This window comes from Camelus dromedarius, chromosome 13 (genome assembly GCF_036321535.1).
Source record: "Camelus dromedarius isolate mCamDro1 chromosome 13, mCamDro1.pat, whole genome shotgun sequence".
Classification (NCBI taxonomy): Eukaryota; Metazoa; Chordata; class Mammalia; order Artiodactyla; family Camelidae; genus Camelus; species Camelus dromedarius.
This window is the reverse complement of record NC_087448.1, coordinates 33721950-33749370: the sequence shown is the minus strand read 5'-3', so window position 1 is coordinate 33749370 and position 27421 is coordinate 33721950. Positions and strand designations below refer to the sequence as shown.

The 27421-nt window shown below is 35.5% G+C and overlaps 1 protein-coding gene across 7 annotated transcripts in view; it reads right to left on the bottom strand.

The window, feature by feature from the left end:
* Nucleotides 1-27421, bottom strand: part of PCDH9 (protocadherin 9) — an 858857-nt gene that overhangs the window by 514098 nt on the left and 317338 nt on the right. For 3 of the 7 annotated variants that reach the window (XM_010982176.3, XM_010982179.3, XM_064492888.1), the window contains exon 3: nt 23889-23990. The exons of 2 other annotated variants lie outside the window; for them this stretch is intronic. In XM_010982176.3, coding sequence (XP_010980478.1) covers nt 23889-23990 — 102 coding nt within the window. The remainder of the gene's footprint in view (nt 1-23888; nt 23991-27421) is intronic. 2 more of the 7 variants (XM_010982177.3, XM_031466105.2) reach the window with 1 other exon arrangement.

The window sequence follows — 27421 nt, the reverse complement described above, 5'->3', positions numbered from 1 at the left end:
CCAACAGCTAGTCTTTAGCATCTGTGGTCCTGAAAGTGGAATGGGGAATAGATGACAAATTGTACATTGTTCAACTTAAAATAAAATGCAGTCTAAGAAGAATGATATTTACAAAGAAAGAGAATCATTGGGAAATTGAATCAAGAAGCAATTTTGTTGGTTTCAAAGTGTAATAAACAGATCAGAAGGCAAAGAACAGAAACAAGCAAGAACAGCAAAGGAATAGGGTCAGCGTTTTCCATTTTCTTGCAAATTAGACAGGGCATCATGTGCATAGGAGACAATTAAACCAAGGAATACTTGTGTGAGTGTGGATAACCTAAGGCTGTGATAGATACACTGTCATTCAGTGTGGCAGGGAGGAGGCATCACTAAAGAAAGAGCAAAGCTGTGGCTTGTGAAAAGCTATGCCTCTCCCATGGAGATGACAGTCACTTTGGAAAATGGACACTTAGCAAATTTGCTGTGACCTAATTTCAAAAGATTAGAGGGCAGTGATTGATTCTTAAGTCAAATGAAAAGGAAAAATCAAATGCACAATTAATGATTATGCTTCTCCTATTCTGAGTTTTATCATGTTGAATAGTAGGAATTTTCCCTATCAAAACCACTAGTGGAGGTATTCTCTAGGGTGGTGGAAAAACAAACAAGTACAAATCTTAAGCTAATTTTACAGCTGCCTACATAATTGCTTTGGCAACAGTCATAGACATGTCTTTACTCAAAAATGCTATTCTTATATGGAAAATAAATGACTGAAAAACAATATACCTAGAAATGAGGGTGCCCTGCAGTAAGAACATGCTTGGTCCCAGTGGTTAGCTACCAGTTATCATTTTTTTTTTCTTTGTGAGACATACACATTTACACACCCCTACAGATGGCATTAGTTTTGGAAAATAAGCTGATACACTTCCAAATATCAAATGGCAATTTAAGATTAATTAAGCGTAAACAATATGAATATGGAGGAAAGTCCATTTTTTCCACCTTATTCATTTTAAAAATAAATTCAACTAAAAGGTACTTTGACAAAAGATATCTCTACTCAATTTGCCCTAGACCTTGAGATAGGAAGGAAACATGAAAGGGAATCTCAAAAATGCATTTGTCAGATAACACATAAAACCTCTAATAGAATAAAAAAAATTCAAATTAGATTCACAATAGGTTGTGCAGTTATTAACACTATAAAATTAAAAAGCATAATAAGAAATAAGACATCCCTTCGAACCTACTGACACATTAAGATAATTTAAGTGGCTTGGCTTGAAGACAAAATAAAAATGTGGTTTAGTGCAAATGAAAGTAAACAAATCCTAGAGCCAAAGGACAAATCCAAAAAAATGCTCCAGGATACAGGATGAAAAAGGAGATGTTATTATTGAAAGAAAAATAGCTGCAAAGCACTCAACCCGGTGCAGAGTGGCAGTGAATAGAACAAACAGCAGATTGGCTGTATTGTGTACTACAGAATAAATCAAAGTAAGTAGAATAATGGCAAAACACTAGTTGGATTCACAGAACTGACTATATGACTAGTACTTTGCTAGGAAGCTATGGGAAGGGCATTCCTTTTCAATGTCCGTGATACACCAAACACAGCTGCCTAAAAAGCCCCTGGGTGCAATCATCCTATGAGGTTCAAACATCAGACATCATCACTTGTGACAGCAACAGCTCCAAAAGAGAGGAACATTGATGTGAGATGAGACATGTGCCTTTTAAATGTTACAGTCCACTCAGTAATTGAAAGCTAGCCATCAGGAGCAGAAAGACATTGAAACTTCATTGGGCAACAGCAACAACAACAACAAAAAATAGAAAAGAAAATAATTATAATCCTGGGCAGAAAAGTAACATACATTTTAAAACAAATAAAAATCTAGTTTTATTTAGATATTTTTTCTCTTTTGTACTTAATATTTCATAGTCTTGATATGAATAATCTTAATTGTCTCAAACTATCTCAAGGTCTGATTGCCTTTGTGGTACAAGAAAAAAATCCCCATGTGCAATATGAAAAGAATTAACTAACATGGGATCTATTTAATTTACATGATATATATGTAAAGCAGGTAATAGGAAGTAGGGTCATGGAATATACATGGGTAAAACATATCATAATAATTCAATAGGTTAATTCAGTGAATATTTTACTGCTTATAAATTCCTGACAATATGGAGTTTGATGTCATGGTGACAATGGTCGGTTCTGACCCACAATTCAAATTTCGATATTGAACCTGGTTGCGTGACCTTGTACAGAATGCTAAACCTCCCTACCCCTCAGTAGTCTTTTCTGGAAAAAATGGGAGACTGTCATATTTTGAGTTTTTAATGAAATAACTCACGTTAAGTACTTCAGACATGCCTGACAAGAATACTTGTCAACTAGTAACAGTTAAGTCACTTATGTAATGTCTATGTATTAAAAGCAACTAACTGAACTATTAATAGAATATTGTAATTTGCAATTTTGATTTGTGATTAGGGAAGTATTTTACGTTAGCCAGAAATGTATAACAATATGTAATTCCAAATGCATGTTATTTGAAAAAAATTAATGATGGACATTTAAAAATGGGTTTGTGTCTAGGCACTAGGAATTAATATGTTTTCAGGTATTCTAGTCTGAAAACTTCAGAAGCATTTCCAATGCTTTCCATAAATTTTTATATTGTGTATATTATTGAATTCATAAGTGCAGAAATGGGGCTGGGGGGAAAAATAAATAACTCTGCACATGTGAAACACAGGGAAGGAAATACCACCAATGTTAGAGGTGGGTAAAGCATGTAGCTTTGTAGGTTTAGCGAAGATAACCTTAAGCAGTGCTTTAAAAATGCATGGCCTAGTCTTAATTCAGTTGTAGTATTTTACACGTAGTCTATTAGATCTGTACAATCCACTTTTAAAAGCAAATTTATTATTTTCTAAAACATAACTTACTGCCATGTGACCAATTTGGATTTGAAAACCAAGCTACCAAATTCAAAAGCAAGTAGTTTTCTGTCTCCGTGGAACATTGGCTTCTCAGAAATTCTCTTGGTGGCAACATGATTATTTCTGAAACTAACATTTATCTCATGTGCCACAAAGACACTCCAGTTAACATTTTCAGAAATCTAAAAATATTCTATGCTTCTCTAAATTGAAACTCTAGTCCTCATAATGTGCGTTATGTTTCCTTAGTGTACTTCTACCCCACAAACCAAATGTTTGTCATGTTAGAATCCTGCCTGTTCCTCTCAAATGCCAGGTGAATGCTGCAAGAAAATTTGATAATAATGCAGTCTGTTTATGCCTTCTCCTACCAGACTGACTCAGCGACTCCTCTTTACCTTTCCAAATTTTCCTGATTCTTCAAGGTTGGGCCCTTTTTTCTTTTCCTTTGTTGAGGACAGGCAACCTGAATTCCTGCTTCTATGCTCTAAACTGTTGTATTTACATTTTAATTCTGCATAATATAACATATAAGTGCCCTCAAAAAATGTCATGTACATAGATGTGATTTCTTTCACTCAGACTAGCACTCAACAAATATTTGTTCAATTTTGTATCCCTCAAAACATACCCGAAAAGCAGATACTTGGCAGCAGTTTGTTCTCTGGTTTAAATACAAGCTGATGACAACTGCTCTTTCACGATGACCCATGACCCTGATGAATGGGCCAGATGTCCAGCTACAGGAGGACACCGTCAAAACTACACAAACAAAACTGCCTTCAACCAAATACCTGAGCAGGTCTTCTATCTGCCCACACTATCGTAAAGACACGTAATGCTGACTTCATGAAATCTTCAAAGTTTCTTCTTTCTTATGATGATGTCACAGTTCACAAACTAACAACTTCACACTATCTAGAGATTGACTTTCAAACTCCTTATCATGACTTTCAGTGTTCTTTAGTGTCTAGATAAAACTAAACTCTTTTTCCCATGTATCTCATCTTTTTTTTTTTTCCCAAAGCATGCTGCACACATTCAGTCGAGCCAGGGCCCCTCACCGTCCCCTGAAGTTCTAGACAGAACTTCTGTTTGTACTGTTCCCTCTGCCTAGAGAGCCCTTTATGTACATCCACATCACTTCTAGGAGGTGACTCAAATGCCACCTGCCCCAGGACAGTACAGCTGTCCAACAGGGGGACATAATCCTTTACTCCCTTGTAAAACTTGAACACACAGTGAAAACCTCTCTCTCCTGAGAGTGCACTCCCTACACCACAATGTACCCTTAGAGACTTACACTGTTTTACTCATCTTTTCCTTATGCTTATGATGCATAAGTAGATTTTCAGATGTATAATCAGGGCTAATGCATGTCTGTGCACTTGTTTGTCTGAAAGAATTTGTTCCCACTTCAAGCATGCAATGAATCTTGAATACCTCCATCTTCCTTCATCTGACAGAATAGGCCCATTTTACTTACTGACGGAGGGTATTCTAACTCAGCCTTTCCCAAGTTGTATTCCATGGAACACCAACCAGATTAGATGCCTCTTGAAATGATGACAGTGTCTTAAAGGAGAATAATGAAACCCAGAAGCTTGTTAAAGGGATGAAGATGTCCTCCAGGAAAGAAACCTTTGTTATCCGAAGGGTTTTATTAGCCTGTGTTATTGTTGCTGCTTTTCTCCAGAACAACATCTCAGGAAACATGGTTTGGAAAGCACCATTCTAGCCTCGCAGACGACCAGCTCCTTCTGTCCCATAACTGCATGCTTATACCTTAACCCCTCCCCTTTCCCGAACTGCTGCCCCCTCCACCTTGAGGATTTTGCTCCTAATTGACCACCTACTGAATTCCTAATTAGTACTCAGTAGAGATCTTAAATATCAGCCTCTACTAATTCTTTCAATTAGCTGCTATCAAAATCTAATTGCGTATTTCTTTGTGTTCTCACAGCACGTACAATGCAGTAGGCACCATAGGATTGTTATTTATTTTATGCTTCTCTCTGATTCTTAATTTAAGTGAGTGTACTATTCTGCCCTTATCAGGTAATCAAAAATGTTTTCAGTACTGGACAGCCACATGCAAAAGAATGAAAATACACCACTATCTTACAACATGCACAAACAGCAACTGAAAATGAATTAAACACTTGCATGTAAGACCTGAAACCATAAAGCTTCTAGAAGGAAAGATAGGCAATATGCTCCTTCACATTGGTCTTAACAATATTTTTCTAGATATGTTTCCTCAGACAAGGGACACAAAACAAAAATAAACAAATGGGACTACATCAAACTAAAGAGCTTTTGTGAAGCAGAGGAAGCCATCATCAAAACAAAAAGACAACCTACCAAATGAGAGAAGATATTTGCAAATCATATATCTGATAAGGTATTAATGTCCAAAAATATAAAGAATGTATACAAGTCAACAACATCAAAAAACAAACAACCCAATTAAAAACTGGGCAGAAGATCTGAGTATACATTTTTCAACAGAAGACATGCAGATGGCCAACAGGCACATGAAAAGATATCCAGTATCACTAGTTGTTAGGGAAAGGCAAATCAAAACCACAATAAGATATCATCTCACACCAATTAGAATGGCTATTACCAAAAAAGGGCAAGAAATAGCAAGTGTTGGTGAGGATGTGGAGAAAAGGGAACACTTACACCATGTTGGTAGGAATGTAAATTGGTACAGCCACTATGGAAAATATTATGGAGATTCCTTAAAAAGTTAAGAATAGAACTACCATATTTTCTAGCAGTTCCATTCCTGGGTGTTTATCAAAAGAACATGAAAACAATAATGTGAAAAGATATATGTACCCTTATGTTCATTGCAGCATTATTTACAATAGCTGAGATGTGGAAACAACTTAAGTGCCCATCAGTGGATGAGAGGATAAAGAAGATGTATATAACACATTGGAACTATACTCAGCCATAAGAAAAGAATGAAATCTTGCATTTGTGATGTGGATGAGCCATGAGGGTATTATGCTAAGTGAAATAAGTCAGATAAAGAAAGACAAATGCCATACAGTTTTACTCATATGTGAAATACGAAAACAAACAAACAAGGCAAGACAAACATACAGATACAGAGAACAAAGTGGTGGTTGCCAGAGGGGAAGGCAGCTGGGGCGAGGGCAAAATGGGTAAAGGAAGCCAAATGTATGGTGACAGACAGAAACTAAACTTTTGGTAGGGAGCAAAATGTAGTGTATACAGAAATCAAAATATAATATACACATGAAACTTATATAATGTTATAAACCAATGTTACCTCAATAAAAATATGTTTGCTGTATTGAAGGAATCTTGTGAATTAGGCTGATTTTCTGTGGATGTGTTTTGGGAGAATGGGTTGATGGCAGTTGTGTTCATTCCAGGGGAGAAAAAGATAAAAGGAAAGATGGCATAAGAAAAGTATCCCAGGGCTAAACTTGCTCTTCCTCATTATAATATTTTTATTACGTAATGTCATATCGGTAGTTGCCCAGACCGTGTATAAAATAAATGGCTTTGTGGAGTGATCAGATTTATAATGAAATGTTCTCAGGTCATAGGGTAGAACAGGTGGATGCCTTTGAAGGAAGGAAGAAGAAAACAAAGGTCTGCCACACCCACAGAAGTGATAAATCTGCTCCCTGTTCTCATTTCTCCTTGTTTTTCATCTCCCAAACATTACTGCCTGAAAGGAACAAAATTCCTTTATGATTAGACTTGTGAATTTAAAAAAATGACAGGTTACATCTTGTTTCTCTCAAAAACATTTTAAAAAAACATTTATATTCTTGCACTCTGTTGCTGCATATCTCAATAAGTCTTTAGTGTCAGAATATTATTTCTGGTTTACAGATTCATATCAGTGGTAACATTGATTTAAATGTATCACTTCGATTGCTTTTCAGCCTCTTGGCTAGGATTGGGTGTGAAAACCTCTCTCTCCTGAGAGTGCACTCCCTACACCACAATGTACCTGACATCTGCCCATCTTCTGCCCCTTACTTTGTACATTTGTCTAGTCTGCACTACTCCCACCATATTCTTTCCTAATTAGTGCTCCAATCTCCCGACAGCTCCTCTACTAGTCTCTGATGCTCTGCTCAACTCCCATGTCTTCCATGAGGCATTCTTGACTTGTCAGCCTCAGTCTCTCACTTTCCACCCTTCTTCCCCATCATGTGCTCCATCACAGCATATAGATCGAACTAGGCTGCAGTATTGATGTGGATGTAGGATCTATTTCAACCTCTAAAAAAGCTGGATGTAGATGGGGGGATTGCCAAAGATGGTGGAGTAGAAGGACACATAGATCATCCACTCCCACAAATACACCAAAAAGTACAACTGTAGACTGCTCAATTCGCTAAGGATACCCACTGAACTTTGGCAGAATAGCTCTTACTTCAGAAATACAAGAAGATTCCTCACAACAAAGGATAAACAACAAGTTTCTTCTGTATAGCACAGGGAACTATATTCAATATTTTGTCATACCCTACAATGAAAGAGAATATGAAGACAAATATATGTGTGTATATGTGTAACTGAAACGTGCTGACACATAGTAAACTGCCTATATTTCAATAAAAAAAATTTTTAAAAAAGAACTGGCTAAAATGTTTATCCTCAATGTGCTCTAGGAAAATATCTGCATAGTGTAGGTAAGCAATATACCAATATGCATATGTTAAGTTGAATATTAAATGAATGTGCTAAATTAGTTAAGCCTCTCTGAATTGAATGCATTTACTCACTTTTGAGCCATGATATTATGTGGCAACAGTTTATATTTTATAATATTTTCAAGAATTTTCTTTCAGTAAGTCTCAAGATATTTCTTTTATTGAGTATCTTTAAAATATGAAGTTCCTGGGTTTAATATTTAATGGAAAAGAAACTGATAAGAAAGAATTCGAGAATTACTTATTTATATTACCAAATCAGCCAATATCCAATTCACTAGTTGATGTTACTGAATTCTAAGATGTTTTTAGTTTTACAAGGTCTTCGAGTCCCCTCATTGGTAAGAATACTTAATTTCTCTTTTATAGTTAACTTGAAGCATACAGGAATAATACTGAAATAAATTGGAGGAATTATAATAGCATAGTTTGTTGTAGCTTGTCACAGCAAATGGAGACTTTTCTGCTGGGTTTTGAACACCTCGGACTCAGAAACAGCTTATACTTCTTTCTCATAAAAGTCTCTTATTTATTTAAGAACTCACTTTTATTTAAGAACGTCCTGCTGGACTCTTTCCATTTCTTCCATATGTTCTATGTCCTACCCCTCTAGGATCCTCTTGGTATCCCAAAACATACCATTTTCTTCTCAGTGAAGTCCTCCAGCTGGAAGAACTTGGACTGTAGACCGATTTTCACACCAAGTTTAGGTATTCAGCACGAACTCAAACACAGTGATCAAACCTCGCCTTCCTACTGTTTCTGTCCTGCTGACTCATTTGCCTTTGTCAGACCATTAAACTTATAATAGGGACTTGTGTGTTTAGCTCTGTGTCTTTTAAAGGGCAAAGATGTCACTGAGCCCAGTCTCTGATCTGGGGTTTTCAGAGCATCCCTGAGCAATTTCCCAAAGGTTGATCTTTCTCTGTGGCTTCTAACAAGAGGAGGGGAAAAAAGAGGAAGGTTTCTTCTCCATCTGCCCTCCAACCTTCTGCACAAAACATAAGCAGAACTAAAATCAGAAAGTGGCCTGTGAGCATGCGTTGAGGATGACATAGGTGTTCCCCAGTGTCCCCAGTGTCCACAGCTGCAGCTTCCACTTGGAGTCTGCTGGGACTTGATTCTAAGTGGCTGTGAAAAGCCACTGAGGGGTTTGTGTTAGCCAGGGGCTATGAAGCTGCCATCCCCGGCTGAGTGATTCTCTGTTCAAACTGGGCATAAACCCAATTTGAACAAAGAATCTGTTTTCTCCCCTTGTTTCAAAGAGCACATTTCCATATACTTCCTCATGTGCAGGGGTGAACTGGGAACAATAATATTCATTGATAAAAGAAATCAGAGTGGTAATTATTATCACCAAGTGTTAGTAAACACCTAAATAACACTGTGATGTGGAAGGGTATAGGGATCTGAAGAGCTATGCATTCTGGTCCCTTCTTAGAGAGTACACATGTATTAGAAATTATTTAACCTTCAGGAGCTACATTCTTTAAATCCAAAAGTGACACCGAGCTATCTGGATATTCCCCAATTTATGTATCCTAAGATACATATATCCCCGTGATAGAATTGCTACCCTTATTCAATATAGTCTTGAGGTAATTGAATACTCCCTGCTTCCATTATTTCTTCTATCCTGTGTGCTATTTCCCTCCTTCTAACTGATCCACAATCCAATATAGTAATACACAGACACCCCATAATTCTGGACAATTCCTGAAATTATTCCAGACACTCTTCTAGGCATTGGTTTGTTTTCCGGACTCGTGGCTTTGGCACTCCAACACCAAGTTCACATCCTGGACCACGACGTCTATTAGTGGCTGTCTGGGCAGACTCCCAGTAAAGCTGAACCGCTTCAGTCAGTATCATTAGCGGGATGATGGTATTTCAGTTCCTCTTCCTTTCATTCCTCTTTAGTTTACTATCGGTGCCACTGAGCTTAATGAACCAAACTGCCTGCTCATGCATTAAAAACAGAGACGTGCATTCTGCCACAGAGGAAAAAAAAAATAATAAATGCTCTGTTCTACTTTCTACAGCAGACACTCTTGAGCAAACATAAAGTAGGAAAGGAAAGTTTGAGAGTATTTATGTAATATTTGAAACCTGCAAATAAAGAATGTACTGGTTTGTAAGAGTAGAGAGCCCTGATAGACAACATGCATTCATCATAATATAGAATCATTGAATGCGGTTAGTAAGTACTGGTTACTGCTGTACTTAGGTACTAGCTATGCTAATACTAGCGTGCTAATTACTAACAAACTCTCAGGAATCATCTTAGTGGAACAGTGTTGTCATAGAACAAACCTAGACCTTGCTTTCAAATCACTGTTTTGCATCACCTCTGGTATTTCAAGTAAAGCAGACACTGATTTAGAAGTAAAAGCATTCCCATATTGCTAAAACTACTTAAAAACCTAACTGTAAAATCAAAATGTTCTTTTTCTGCATAAGACTACCTAAAAAATTCTATTGTTGCAGACCTAAACGTCAAAATATTGCTTTGAAACAGAGGGCTGGTGACGTACCTAATGTGGCTAGAAATGATGCATTCGATGATCCGGGTGGCGCGCCAATACTTCGGCCCCATATTTTGTGGTACTGAAGTCACTCTGATCTGTCAAACCACTGTGACATGGTTTTACTGAAATCACTTGCAAACTCCTCCAGCTACTGAACTAATTCACTGTACTCACTCCATCTCAGTGAGGGGGACGTGGGAGAGGAGCCACTCAAGAATGTTATTCTCATCAACTGTGTGTTTATTATGTGTTTACCTAATTGAGCTCTGCTGCACATGCCGGAAATGGACATTTGAATCACAGGTGATTTTCAAAGAGAAAGGCAGGCCTTGAGAGAATCTGGGGTTTTGTCAGCATCTGTGACAAAGGAAGCATAAGGTTCAGAGAGAGAAGGTGGAGAAGGGGAAAGATGAACTGAAACTGCCTGGCAATCTTGTTCCATCCTTTCAGTAAACATATCTTTATCTGCATTTCCTCACGAAGAAAGGCACTGCACGGTGCTTTATGAGTTTTCCCAACATTTAGAACCTCTTAAAAGCAGTCCGGGCTCCTCTTTATGAAAGCTGTGATTTTCCTACACTAATTTTTTATAATTATGCCAAAGAGCTAAAAATAAAAAATGACATAAGAAGTTTCGCCACAGTGAGAATCACAAGCTCAACTGTAGAACTGAGTCATCATCTTCGTGTTTCAGAAGGTGAGATCCAGGTTAGCAGACTCACTGCACTGATTGCCTTGCCCCTGCCTGTGCTGGCTGAGACGGAAAGTCTACGGTATGGTTACCAACAACTGCTGGGAACTCTGGCCATCATCGAGCAGAAAGCTGCAAAGTACTGCTGTATTGAGAAAGCAAATGTGGTGAGAACCAAGACAGGCTAAGGTTCACTGAGAAAGTCCTGACTACCGTGCAGGCTGAGCACCTCTGATCCAGGGCCGAGGCTGCACAAAACTGTTACAGAATTTACAGTCTCATTTAAACGAAACGTATATCTAGCTCTCTCCATTTTATTTCTCTTCTTTGTGCAGCAGAACACAATTTTTTGGTTTATCATGAAACTTCCGTCTGGTCCATCCTTGAAGCCATTTGTCACACTTCTCAAGGTCATGAGGGAGCCTCAGAGAGGAAATATTTGTGTTGACTGATCGGTTCTGTGATGCTTTTGCCCACGGATGCTGCTAAATGAGACTTTTGTGTTTTCAATGAAGGGAGGAAAGGGTGGGGAGAGAGGGCCTGGAGAATCCTGTTAACAAAATGCAGAAAGCGTGCTGTTCCCTTGAGAGCCCTTTGCCTTGCAGCCCCAGTCCCTAGTCACTTACTCCCTGGTGAAAATGAGACCTTTGCCCTCTAATCACCACTACAGGGAAAGCAGACACCCTCTGATTCTGGAATTAAAATAAAACATTAGCAGTATAGGAGTTAACGTAGAGAAACTCTCTTCTTTTTCTGCCACTATGTTGTTGCATTCCAAGGTAAGCACATGACATAAAGCAAAGTTCACTCCTCCTGAGATGCTTTTCACCCTAACTATGTACATCTGTTGCTGTTGAAAGACTAGGTCAATTGCTTCAATTCTATGATGCTAGAATAGTGTGTGTGGTACAGCATTTGGATAGATCAGTGTATTGATTTTAATCAAGTATGTTCCTCTGGGTAACAGCTTCTTGCTTTCCTTGACAACTTAGTAAACAGAAAGATATGCAAGCCAACATTTTATCTATAGCAGCTAAGGTCTCTGTTTTGTATTTGTGAACAGAGACCTGCTATCTTGTGACTGTATTAAGTTTACTAATTATCATGTCACTAAGGAAAGATGTCAGATGAGCCATACGTGGAAGAAAAAGGATTTGTTTCCTAGGGGGTTGTAATTTCACTTTTCCCTTTTTCTGTGGCATCAGGATCTTACTGCTCTCGTTCTACACCAATGATGATATTTTTCACTGCTGTATTTTTTTTTTTTTTTTTTTACTGTCAGGCACACAGTCAAATGATTTGCATGTGGTGAAATTCACCCTTTTAGGAGTAGAGGTCTATGAGGTCCGACAAAGACACAGTCATGGAACCTGAGCAGGACGCCCGTAACACTCCCCTGAGCTTGACTAAACTTTAGACAGCCTTCTTTCTAGCTCTAGGCACTTGTCTTCTCTTTTCTTAGAATATTTGCTTTAAAAAAAGCCTTGCAATTGTAAATTCTGTCTCTGCCTTTTGGAAATGAAAACCTTATCCCCTCTCTTGCCAGTTTTATAGATCAGGAATGCCTTTCTCAAAAATATGGTGGACATCCCCTTGAAATGTACTCATCAAGAAAGAGAAAAACATGGTTGGTCCTTATCTCCTAGTCTCTTCGGAAGGGGAAGAGTCTAATTTTGATAAGTACCAGTGGCAAACACAGATGGCCTGATCTCTTTGACCAACCTCCCACCCCACCTCCTCTCATGTCTTCCAACAGCTCACCGCAGGGCTTAAAAAAGTTCTCCCGTATTTGTTTCAAAGGAGTTGAGTTCCACCTCTCTCCCCTTTGCAATAGTCTTGAATAAACTCTTCTTTGGCTTTTTAATTCCATCCAATGAAATTCTTCCCAGAGAAACCACAACTACAGTCCAGTTATAGAACATCTTTATCACTCCAAAAGCTTCCTCTGAGCCTCTCTGTTGTTAATACCCTCACTTCAAGCCCCAGCTGCTGGCAGCCACTGATCTGAGTTCTGTCTCTAGAGCTTTGCCTTTTCAAGAATGTCATAGAAATTAAACCATACACTATATTGCCTTTTATGTCTTTTTTTTTCCACTTAGCATGATACTGCTTGGATTCTACCCATGTATTAGTGTTTCTTCTTTTCACTGCTGCATCGTGTTACATTGTATACTACCACAATCTGTTTATCTATTTTTTCAATCCATATTTCAAATTTAAATTGGACTCTCCTTATTGTATCAACATTTGTCTTACTTAAGATGGTACTCATCATATTGTGTTTTCTAGATACATTCTGAATCAAGATTAGACTCAGACTCACCCAAGAGTTTCTTGCTTTTCCTGCCAGGTTGAGTGGAGGTTTTCCATGGTCTCAATATTTCGATCTTATTTTTAAAAAATTCTTAGTGGAAATGGAAACAAAAAGACATCATACTTCTGATAAGATACATATGTCTCCTTAAAAAAACCCTGACACATTAGAATGGGTAGCAATGCCAAAAGTAATAAGAATAATCTCATTAAGAAAGCTTTTGCAACTTTTGTTTTTTGAATGGAAGTTCATTTGAAAAATATGCTAGACACATATCATTAAAGATTTTTGTCTAAAAATCAATGTGGAATCAGAAATTTTAAAAAATACTTCTACTTCTTTGATAACAAGTGTGTGGATATTACACAAACACAGGCACACCTTTGACATCATATACTTTTGTTTTATTTTTAACATATATCTTATTTAAAAATGAAGATCTTTTACTTAAATTTCAAGAGTCATGATTTTAACATCAGAAAATCAATTTTAGCATGTAGTCTTATTTATGATCTAGGCCAGTGTTTATCAAAATGAGTTATATACAATATAATATTAATTCTTTGAATATGATTTTATAGTCAGATTATTTTACCAGTGACTGCATTAAACAGTAATGAATAGACTCATTCACTTTAAATTGGTTAAGTGCATCTATACATAAATCATATTGTAAATCATCAAGAGGAGTTATTGAAGGGAGAATTTTTTAAGCTCATTCAGCCTACACAACCTTTTTACAAGGAACATCTCACGGGACAAATGATCCATGAGACACACATCACTAAACTCTGACCTAAGATTGGGATTCAAGAAATGTAACTGATGAAGAAGAATAGTGTCGTATTGTTCTGTGAGTTGGGGTCTGATCTCAAGTTCTGGATCTGCCACTGTCTTTGTCGGAGGCATTAGAGCATACCCTCTAGATCAGATTCTCTGGATTTGAATCTTGCCCCAGGCCCTCTATTTACTACTTGACAGTGTGCAAGTCACGTGCCTTCCTTTATTCAACTACAAGCCAGAGCCACAGGAGATTTTTCCCTGGAGAGCTGTTAATTCATTTAGGAAAATCAAAAATGTTATTGAAGGATCCCTGATAAATAAGTGGTATGTAGTGTGAACAATTTTTTATCAGGGCCTTTCAAACTTTTGACCTCAGCCCATAATAAGCAACCCATTTTACATGGAGACACAGTGTAAACCCTCAAGCATACACAAACATATATACCTGAAATTAAAGTGAAATAATACTTCACTATTTTATACGCCACACACGCTAATATTTTTTTCTCTTCTATTTTCCTCTCATTTTCTCTTTTTTGTCTCCTCATTCTATTTCATTCTAATCAATTTTTCAATTCTATGCAACTTATTCTATTCTGTTATTTTCCATTCTATTAATCAAGAGCTGGTCTTGATCCTCAGATTGCAAGACATTAATTTATCTATATGACCTGATCATCATTTAAACCCTGCCTTCAGTCCTCCTGTCCACCTTCCATATAAAAACCCTGAGATACTTCATAAAATTTGACTTTTTCCCCCAAAATTCAGATTTAGATGCCATGCCTGACCTGCTGAATATGGATCTTGTGATGCCTTGCTTCAGAATTTACCTCTCTCAGGCATCACATGCTATAGACACTGAATGATCTTCTAAATTTCCAATAATTCCAAAATTAAAGAAATAAATGACATTTAAAGAGAAATTTAATTTATTCTTGTTAAGGATTTAATCTGTATTTAATATATGGAACACACACACACATGCACGCACACACATGTACATTCAATGTCTGAAGAATCAAGGGAAAAAAGAAAAAGTCCAGGCAACTCTTCCTCACTAAATACAGTAATTCTATGCTGCTTCCATTTATAAGTAAGTTTTGGCATTTTAAAACTCAAAACTATGTAAAGTTGAAATAAGTGCTTAAATCAGGTCAAAGTTGAGACTCTGTAGTTTGTATGATCTGCATTATTTTTCTATTTACTTAGCATAGATAAATGTATGGCAAACCTTTAAATAGGTGAAACATCCTTATATCTATACCCAGAATTTTACGTACCACAGAGCAGATGAAAGGTCTAGCTATAATTGCATATCCATTCCTCCCAGAATTTGGAAAACATCAAATGATATCTCATAGGACCTTTGAAGTAATCATCACATGTGTGTAATAGTAATGTTTATACTATATAAATATATAAATCCAGTGCAAACATCCAAAAATCCATTTGAATTTTGAAATATCTTTTATCATCAGAATTTCTGTAGCTTGCATCATCACTTAGAACATATTGATGAATGCTACAATGTAAGCATACAATTAAACTTGTTTTATAAAATTTTAGTTACCTTCTATAAAAAAACATTATTCTTGGTGGAAGTTTGGAAATTAGAATGAGGATTTTATAATAGGAAATGCTTTTATGAAAAAATATTTAATTTAATTAGTCAATGTGCATTCCTAACAATAGATATGTTCACTTTTTAGTGGATTTCAAATCCTTTGAATAGCAGTTAGAAAGGGATCACACAGTTCACAATGATCAATGAGAGAAAAAGAATTTTATTCATTATTACTTCACTACAAGTACACTTTTCTAAAAAGAAGTTATTACTTATTTTTCCATTTTTTCCATTTCTATGCTTTTCTCACATAAGCTTGTTTTAATTTTCCTCCTTCCAATATGTCGATATCCTGAGATACTTGGCATCCCACTGGACTATTTATGATCATGTACTCTAGAGGAGTCTAAATTAAGGGCTTCCTGGCAGGCATCGGTGTCCACAGATGTGCCGAACCTTCTGAAAACTCCACACATCCACGTAAATCCCATCAGCAAATACCTAACCTGTATTAATCACAAGAACGTGCAACTTCAGTTGATTTAAAAAGTGCCATAAAGGCAGCTGTATTTTTCTCTCATTCTCACAGTCTGATATTATTTATTGTCATTTTAAGTGTGGCTTCCATGCTGTTCCAACAGATGTTGATTCACACCTTTTTGTAGTCTACATTTTGGTTGTTTTGTTACATCTTCAGGATCTTTCGGTGGAAGCTATTCTGGTTGTCACTTGTTTGAAAGGCTCTTTCCCTCTCTCTTTGTACACTCCATTCTCTCCACGAACAGTGGCATCACCACTGTCACTCGGAATGGCGAAGATGTCTGGCAGATAAGCCTACGCCTGTGGCACACACAGTGTCTTCAAACAACTAATTAGTGGGAGCTAGGCCACAGCAAGGTTTGGTGCTGTCCATCAAGCCTGTGACCAGTGCTGACACCATCAGCAAGCCTGTCAAATGTGGCTCTTCCTGTGAATAAAACCAAGCCCACTTGTTCTGTGATGAAGAAGGAATTGGCAGAACTTGTTTAATAAAAAGTAAAAGAAAGTGATAGCCATTCTTTGTACAGGGTTAAGTAATTGAAAGAAATATTGTGCTGGTGGAAATATGATAACTGACTTTTATCTGTTGCTAGAACACAAGGAATCCAGCTGAAGATTTCCCCATGACTTTCCAGTGGAACAAATTTATAAGGCCACCCACATGGTTCAAATACATTTTTGTAGCCTTTGGAAAATAGTAATGTGGACTTTCCTTACTAATAAGGGGCTATTAATTATTATCTATAAAATCAGATGTCCACATCATGTAAAAATGCAACCCTACATCAGACTTACATATAATAATTGCATATATTCATATATAGTATATATACAATTATTATATATAAAATGTGTTTCTAAAATTCACATTTATAAGAATACATATAAATGTGCATATCTGAGTTTAGAATGAAGTGTTATAGACGTTTTAAAGACAACTGTATGGTAAATACACTGAGAAAAAGTAGACAGTCATTCTTTTTAACTAAAAATGTATATAGATATCACACTGACTAAGAATGTGAACTTTGATAGCTCCTGTCATCCTGAATTTCAAACCAAGATGAGGTCTTAATAGTGGAGTCAGAAAAGTGTTCTGAACTGAGAAGAGTAATAACTAGGGGGACTCTTCCCAAACCTGTGCTGCCTTCTCCTGACATCTGGCCTTCGTAAGTGTGGTCCACTTGAGAAATACTTTCATTTTTCCACCACCACATCCCACACCACTCCTGATCATTCACCTGGTGGACAAGTTTTATGTTAATGTTATATTTTTTCTCTACTAGGTTAAATTGCTCCTGTTACATGGTCTTCTTGAATCTGGAACAGATCTTATTTTAGCAATGCTTACAATTTATGGTAATTGATTGACTGTAAGAGGGTATCCCATTAGACTGTAGTATATGAGACAGAAAGAACCACATTTGCCTGTTCAGCATGATGTACTTAGCATATAACAAAACCATGTCTCTGGTATATTTGCTAGATATTTTGGAGGGAAGGAAGGAATGAAGGAAGGAAGAAAGAAAAGAAAAGAAGGAAGGAATGGTTAATTAATGACTCATGCATTGGTTTCAGCATGATTATAGAAAAGGCCAATAAACAGGAAGATGGATAATTCATTTCTTCTCTAAAGAATATGCTCAACATCATGTCTGTGGGCAAGAAACAGAGAAAGGAATGTCTATCACCCAGTCCTTGTCTACATGACTTAGGGGATGCATTTGTGGCATCACTTTCAAAAAAATAAATGAATTCACATCAGGATGCAGAGATAAGTAGCATAGGGTTGGTCAAATATGTGTATTTTTATGTTTGCCTACATCTCTAATGCCTCCTAAACTTTTTAAACAGAAGTTTAGTACTGTGAAATCAAACAAAATTAATATATTCTAGGAAATACTATTATACACAGGCATTAAAGACGAATGTATGCAGTGTCTTTGTACTATTGTACTATAAATTTTTTGAATTCTTCATCATTTGTTTCAAGTTTATATATGCTTACTTGACAGCTAATAAGGACTTAACATATATTTTTAATGAACTATTTAGGAAAAATTCAACTCTAATATAATATAAATTGCACATGACATACATATTAAGCAGAGTTTTCAACCACTCATTATACAGATTCCTAAATACTGTTTAGAACAGTAGTCAGCAGTTGTCCCATGATCTGTTAGGAAGACTTTGCAAGGCCAATTTCACATGCAATGGCATGTGGGAACTTTGACTTTTCTCAGTTGGACATGTAGGATTTAACTCTAACACCTGCAATCCATAATGCATACTTTTTGTTATTTTGCTCAAGTGCAGATTTGGATCCTTCATGATAAAAGGATGAAAAGGGGGCTACGTCCTTATCTAGCTGTCGGCCAGTGTGCCTTCCCTATCGGTTGTTGTACATGCAAAGTTTCACAGTGACTGAGGTGTAACATAGTTTTTATCATTTTTTGGCTGATTTATTGCATTTTAGAAAGTAATTCTATATGTTACTGAGAATTTAAATGTTTTGTTATACTAGGAATTATTTCCAAAATACCTATGTATATAATGTATATCATATGCATAGTTATATGCATATGTGTGTGTGTGTGTGTGTGTGTGTGTGTATGTGTATGTATGTATGTGTATATGTATTTATGTTCATATATATCTTTAAATATTTTTTACATTTTGGGTTTCAGGAAAGATTGTTCCTAAGAAGAAATAAAATTAAACTAGCTCGTGAATTAATAGTACTATTGGTAGTAATACTGAAAATCTATTAATCCCAATAACCTTTGTTACTCCCAAATAGTATAATACAAAAACAAATCACTAAATGGCTTACCTATTAATTATTTTCATTTAAAAGTAGCCATCAACTGTAATGCTTAGTCTAAGTACTAAACACATGTAATTATTGAAAGCTGTGTGTGCGTGAGTAACACACCTGTGTCATACGCCGTCAACAGGAAAATGCAAGTAGGTAGTACAATGTTCATGTATTAAATCCTGTTTGTTTAGGTCCAGCCTAGTAAGTTAAGTTAGTTAAGGGTAATAGGTGATAAGTACAGAAAAAAAGGAAAGGAAAGAGGAAAAGATAAGAAAAGCAAAGACCAAAACCAAGGAAGACAAAAGCAAAAGCGTTTTGGCTTTATAGCTCTCCATTTTTATTTGAAAATAGCAGATAATGTTAACATTTTGCTCTATTTGGTATTTTTCATTGAAACAGGAATTTTCTAAGCCAGTTTCCAAATATTGAGCCCATTGTGTTCCCAGCTCTCAGTGTGCCCTTGGTTTGGCGACCCACATTCAAGGTGCACCCATCACTCCATTTTGAATGCAGAGGGAAATTACACTTATTGTGAGGACTGTTGTTCTAAATAAGGTTAGGAAAGTGAAGTGCAGGATATAGCGATAGTACGAGTTTAATACATTTTAACTCTTCTCTTACCATATCTTCCTCTCAGCCTCCCCTTGACATATTTTTATTCTATTAAATATTTCCATCAAATGACAAAATGAATATTTGTGAAACCAATGATAATTTAACTTCTATGAATTTCTGAATCCAGCAAAACCTATGTTATAAATTTATGTGAAAGATCAGAAATATTCCCCTTATCAACTGGTTTTCCCGATTTTGGACTGGCGATTTACAGCAGCGGCCCATCCCGGGATATCTTAATCAACCATCTGCACACATGAATTTCACACTTGTGATAACTGCCACATTTCCAAAGTCTGGCAGCTAAAATTCACACATTTTAAACCTCTTCCACAATCTCTCTAACTCTTAGACCTAAGATTTCCATCTGACATTGATTTTCGGATTTCACTGCTACAAGGGAAAAGTCTTATCTCAAAAATTCATACACCGAACACTAGGCCATTTTGTAAAAATACTTCGGCTCAGGCATCAAAAACAGTGACAGGGAACAGCTACTCATACTGAGACGCAGTCTTGTGTGAATTCCAATAACTATGAGACATTTTCCTACAGATTGCAGAATATAGACACTGAAAGTTCTAGCTGCTTACATTTTATGCTGTTTCATGGGTAAAGGGAATAGAATATAGTAAAGGGAAATGACAATAAAATTTATCTATCAAAGATGCTTAATAAGGTAATATGCATTTATGATATGAAAAGTGTGCATTTATTTATTTATTTTTTACTTCTATTTTAACCATTATGGTGCTCTGTGTATCCAAAGACAGAAGGCCTGTCAGGAAGATAAAACTTAAACATGAGAGTTAGTTTAAATTCCACACCTTATTTGAAATCTAATTGAAGACAAATTGCAAATATGAACCATTTAGTTATTAGATCACTCCAGCATCGGAAAATCTGGATCCCATTCTCATGCTACCTCTAGCAAGCTCTGTGACCTAGGGCAAGCTACTCCCTCTTTCTTGTCTTCAAGTTATGCTTCAGTAACCTGAATGTATAATATCCATGATCCCTGACAGTCAAACAACCTGTGTTTGTTTGTTTGTTTTTTTGACTTAGCCACTATCACAGAGTAGTTACCTTGCAGTGTCTGAAGCCATGTTACTGTGGTTTATTCCAGCTTCACTAATTACTATCTGTGAATTTGAGAAAAATTATATAAGTTCTGTGTGTCTCAGTTTCCATGTCCGTAAAATGGGAATAATAATAATAGTGCCTACTTAATGGGGCTCTGAGCAGAATTAAATGAGCTATATTTTAATTATTCTAGTATGAAATTTTCCTAGATTTTAGCATATCTTTTAAAAGGATATATACTAAAGAATATGTATTAAAGAAATTAAAGAATATGTATCAAATTAAATAAGCACTTATCAGAGTTGAACTGACAGCATTTTTTTTCCCTACGGGCTCATAAAATTGTAGCATGTTTTATACTCAGTACTATCTTAGGTTAGCTGAAACTTGGTAATACATGTGAAGTGCTTAGAATAATATCTGATACAAAAATTGCCCAATAGCTAGTATTAACGTTTCTCTATAAGTAAGCAATAATTGTTATATCTAAATTAAGAGTGATAAGTTAAGACAGATTATTTAATTATGATCAAAAGATTGCTAGTCATATCAGCTTGGTTTTATTTTGTATTTAATGTCATAGCACAAATTTCATAACTTCATTTAGATTAATCAACATTAACTGACACAAAATATGACCTTTTACTTCAAGAACAGTATAGCCTTATATAATTAAATATTTTCATGATAAAAAGAACGAATATGCTCTTTTTTACTTAAAATGATTAAAGAGGGAAATTACAAATTGTGAGAAAATTTAAAGTAAGGAATATACATACAATTACCATTCAAAATAAGGAAAGAAAATAACATATTGCAGGAATAAAATTTGTAGGTTATAATTGCCTTTTGTTATTAATTCTCAAGAATGATTGATACTAGATTAGTAATTCATAAGGAACTAGTTACTAAAACTATCCCCTATTACCAATCTACAGATATTAAGCATTTATAAGAAATCCTGTCTCTCAGAATACTTTATAAAACTCCAAAGTTGGCGTCACTTCTATCTTCAAGTTTTATTTTCTAAGAAATACCAGAAACTGTTTCTCCACATTTAAAAAAATGTATACTTAAGAAATTAGGCATAATATGATCAAAAGCAATTGAAACTGATCAAGGGCAAAATGTAAATGATGGTCAAATACAGAACTTAAAACAGAACCTGGTGCAAAGGACATGCTACAAAAGTGTCAATTGTTATCATCATCTTTTATTATATCATAGACCACCAGAGAGAAATAGGACCTTAGAGATAGCAGTCTCAATCTAAAACATTATAACAGGCCTGGAGTATGATAGTTAAGTAAGAATCTGCGAGATAAAAGTTTCTAAAGTACCTTCCCTTCTTTCCTTTGTTTATAGCACAGTAGATTTACTTTTCACTGTTTTTTGATGACTGAAGCCATAATAAAAATCAACTTCATAACTCTGATTATCATTTTTTTTTCTTTTCAATGTTTCCTACAACTTTAGTCAAATAAACCCAGTACAAACTATGTTCTTGTGCTTTGAGACTGATAAAATATCTAGGGAAGAACAAATCTGGTTCATAGAAAATTATTTTAATTACAGCTCATTAAATTCTCTACAAAAAGTAAGAAAATCTTCAGTTAACATTTTCCTTTTTCCACCCTTTGGGTAATTAAAGAGCTCTCTGGGGAGTATAGAGTCTTTGTTCCAAAAATACTGACATGAAAATATTATAAAAAATAAATATAATTCTTAGGAATTTGAAATACATTTGGATTTCAGTGGCTTTCAGAACATTCTAGGTGGGCTTTTTTTTTTAATTTACACATCTTTATTTATGAATAAAACTTACTTATTTCTGCCATAGAGTAAGGGTCATTGTGTTACTACTGAATGAAATAAGGGTGACTAATGGGACAAACCCCTGTGTTCTAGACATGACACACACACAGGGGTGAGGAAATTCAAGTGGTCAAAATGATGGTGGTTCTGTCAAGTGATGAACATTTTGGGAAAGAGAGGGAGATAAGGAAGAAAATAAAAGCAAAATAGGAAGAAGAATGCATGCTGTAGTTTAGAAGGATGTTTCTAAACAATTAGATCCAAACAAAGAAAAATAAGAACAAGTAAAGTATGTGGAGAAAGAATTGGGGGGATAGACAGCCCAAAATATCACTTTATCTTTTCTCCATTTCAATTAATGGTTTGTTCAAAAAGAAATTGCTCATTCAATCACATTTCTATTAACCAAAGTAGTCTCTGACCTATATTACACCTGGGGCTTTGAGAATGATAGATTTCTTTAGTTGGAAAAACCTTTTACTGCTAACAATAATCAAAACGTTTTCAATACCTTTAAGGGAATGGGGGGTGGGGCGGTGGAATCCTAGCTTCAATGAGGAAATGGAATACACACTAACACAGCAACACACAGACCTACATATATGCACATACATATCCATCATCCATCTACATCTATTAGGATAATAGGTGAAACAAATATGTGTACACTGATATTAAAGTTAACTATGAAATACAATTCTCTAAAAACAAATTGCACGATATGAAAATACTTAGCACTACAAACTGTACACTTGAAATGATTAAAACGTAAATTTCATGTTATGTGTTTTATACCACAATTTTTTTAATGAAATGAAAAATAGCAGATTTACACATCCTGCCATGTTAAAGTAATTGGTACTGGAATAGCTCTCTCAAAAGAAAAAAAAAAAAAAAGAATGGATCTTATATAGTGGATGAACTGATTAAGAAAAAAAGAGAAATTATTTTTATTTTAAATTCAAACATACAGGAAAATAAAAGATCAAGCTGAGAAAAGTAGCAAAAACAAAGAAAAGATTAATGAAAACTTCAATTTAACCCATTCATATTAAGCAACATTGTCTTCTATTATCTTCCTTGAGTTTAGGGGTGGAAGCAAATCAATCTTTCAACAAATGCATGTGCACATCTTTCAGCTCAAAGAATAAAAATAAATTAATTAAGATCATATAACTCCACGAGAAAGTTGCTCATTACTTTCTCCAAAGAATTGATCAAGTCAACACTTTCCATTCAGTGACAAGAATATTCTATTTAACAATTTGAGAATTACCAAAAAGGAAAATGACTGCTGGTTGCTTTTTCTTCTAAAATTATTTAAAGTTGTTTAAAAAGGTACTGGTATAAAACTATGACCAGAAAAGAGGTCAGCAAAGAAAACACTTATAACAGTTAACTTAGAGTATTTAAATCATTAGGAAAATGCAAATTGCTTAGTACTAACATGTTCTCTACAGAGTTACAGCATACCTCGTAATGGCTTTCTTCATTGTCCTGAATGTGGAAGCCCGCAGAGCTGGGACATTTCTGAGGAGTGACAGGAATATTGTCACTTTTGCTGTTTGAGTTACACTGAAAGAGATTACCAAATAATTGTGACACACTACTCCACTTGAAAAATGTCGATTGAGAGACCTGATTGTTTGCTAAGAGTCTAATAACAGGGTTCCATGTCAACATGTACCCAATGTCTACCGTGGGTACATGCATGAATACTGGGACTTCAACAAAAAGACAAAAAATGTCCCCAGGATAAACAAGCTGCCAAAATGTTTTAACTAAAACTAAGTAAATCTAAGACATAGTTCTTTTATTTTTGCCATTTCTTTTTTTTAAGCAAGATGGACTTATTATACTTATACCTTTAGTAGCTAAAACTTATATGATGCTACTATTTGTGTGAGATGTTATTCAAATGCCTGATATATATCATATACAAATTATTAAGCTGTGACATAAATAGCATTACTATCCCACTTACAGATGAGGAAAATGAGGCATGAAAATGTATTTTTCCCACAGTTGGGCTGCTACCCAGCTTTCTGGGACCATGACCCATACCTTATCTACTGTATGCATGCCCTGTATAAATGATACATATGAAACAGGTAAAACTGAAAAACTAAACATTTAAGGCCTTAGAATATGGCTCCACTTTTTTTCCAAATATATTTTTAAATGGGTTAACTAAAATAATACACCTGGAAATGGATGTGAATTGTAAAACATAAGATATTAAATTATGACTTGGCCTTTCTCTGTGAAAATATTAAAATGGCTGTTTTTCATATTCCTCACAAGGGTTGTTTTATGTGTAAATAAGATATTATTCACTTCCTGTTATTATTATTTCCTTCTTTCTAAATTTCATATTGGATTCAAGGCAAGGAATATTTATAAGTATTGCCGCTTGGCCACTGATTAAACATAACATTGGAGTTTCTAAGGTTTCTACTTTAATAAAAGGTATCTTAGTGCCTCCTAAAAGGGTGAATCATTGGGATGTAACCTTTCCTCTCCTGCAAGACTACGACATATGCACAGCTTTTTATGGCATAAGCAGGGAAGACACTATTTTTCCAGCTAGTATGCTACATTTTTGGTTCACTAATAAAATTTTACTTTCCTCACCCCAAAGAACAATCCATTAGAAAATTAATATCAAAGACAAAGACATTTTAAAAAGCAAATGAGTTTTAGAATTTAGCACTAATGAGGGCAGTATATTTTCATCTCAAGATCACCAATTTATATATTTAAACATATTTTGAAATTGAAATACTTACATTATATTTTTAAAACTTTTTTTTATTTTAAAGTAATTTTAAAATAAAACAGAAAAGGGGAAAAATTCGAAAAATTATTTCTGAATATCTTTCATCACATTTTGAAGAATATCAGTTATTAATTTCTCATTTATTTTTATTTGTTTCTTTAAGACACAGCAATATGGCAGATTAAAAAGGCCTGACTCTCAAACCCAAACCCATATTAGAAAGATTTTAGCATGAAAAAAATGATCATACATCTGTCTCTCTACAAACAGCATCCTTTCAGCCCAGTGCAGAACCTACTTCTCTAGGAACTCTCCATGGGAAATGAATTGCATTTAATCTCTGTTTGCAACCTAAGTGACTTAGGTGCAGTTTATAACATGTTTCTCTACCAGGATTAACTCTTGGAATATCAATAAATTGGTCTGAACAACTTCATTGCTAACTATGAAGGGCTATCTTTGATATCTTTCCACAGCATCTTCTTAGCTTTCTAAAAAACCCCAAAAGTTTAGGCCTTAAAACAATTATTTTCTTCCATGATATTACTAGACATTTTAATCTCTCAGTTTCTGTCCTAGCCTTTCCTCATATCTATTCATATCAATTAATCTTTTCCAGCATCTTAGGTATTATGTGTTTTTTCTCTCTAGAAAATTTCCTCAATTCCTATGGCCCACAGTGGGTCTGATTCTGGCTATATGTTAGAATCACACAAGGAGATTTAAAAGGTGCCAATGACATGGAAACAACCCAAATGCTCATTGACAGCTGACTGGATAAAGAAGATGTTGTATGTATATACACACATACACATATATATGCACATACACATGCACACACACACACACACACACACACACACACAAACAATGGAATACTACTCAGCCATAAAAAAGAATAAAATAATGCCATTTGCAGCAACATAGATGGATCTGGAGATGGTCATTCTAAGTGAAGTAAGCCATAAAAGAAAGAAAAATACCATATGATGTCACTCATATGGGGACTCTGAAAAAAAGAAAAGGACAGAAATGAACTTATCTTCAAAACAGAAACAGACTCACAGACATAGAGAACAAACTTATGGTTACCAGGGGGCAAAAGGGGTGGAAAGGGATAAATTGGGAATTCAAAAATTGCACGTCTTGGGGAGTGACGGAATGTTAGCTGTCTTGATTGTGGTGGTGGTTTCATTGGTGTATACATCTATTAAAATTCATCAAATTGTTTATCTGAAATATATAGTTTACTGTGCAGGAATCATTCCACAAAAAAAAGGTGTTAAAAAAAATGTCAATGACCAAGACCCACCTTAGGTTAGAGTTCAGGCAAAAATAATTTTTAAATACCCAGGTAATGCTAGTGTCCAGCCAGAGTTTAGAATCTCTGGATTAAGGCCTCCAGATACTTAGCAAATTCTGCCTCACTCCTCTTTCAATCTGACCTTTTGCTCCTTAGCATTTTTTTGTCCTTTTCCTTATTTAACCATTGTAATATTAGGCGATTTTTTTCATGAATATATCATAATGCCACTGAATCTGAAAAAAAATCCTATATTTGCATAATACTTTTTATCTTTCCATATAAGATTTTATGTATTATCCACAGGAAACCTCTGCAGAGAGAGGCAGAAAATGAGATCCTTCTTTAACAGGTGGAGAAGGCAGAGGTTCAGATATATTCAGTGCCCTCTGTCTGCAAGGATTTGCCCAGTAATAGTGACAAGATTGGGGCTATTGCTACTCTGCTATGTCTCCCTTAAAGGGTTCATTCATTTGTTATTCATTCACATATTCTATCTGTTTGTTCGTTTGATTCTCAGACATTTGCTAAGTGCAGCTATGTATCAGGATTTTACTGTTTCACAGAGGCATGGCATTTAATATCTGCAGCACTCTCATGCCAGTGGTAACTGGAATATGTAACCACCGTGAGATCTGAAACTGTCAGGTGAAAACGCATGCACAAGTTGCTAAGGGATGGAGAAGAAATGATGACTCCTTCCTGGGCTTGATACACAAGCCGAGTCTTGCAAGACAGACTGATGATGGAATCATGTCCAGAATGTTCAGGACAGACAGACAGCATGTGCAAAAGCTAGAAGACATGAATCTGGGGACTTGGCCTATGAGCTACAAATAGTTCAGTAGTGTTTTAACCATAGATCGAGTGAGATAAAATTTGAGGATACAGACAGGTTATTAGTTCATCAAATTTAACAGTAGA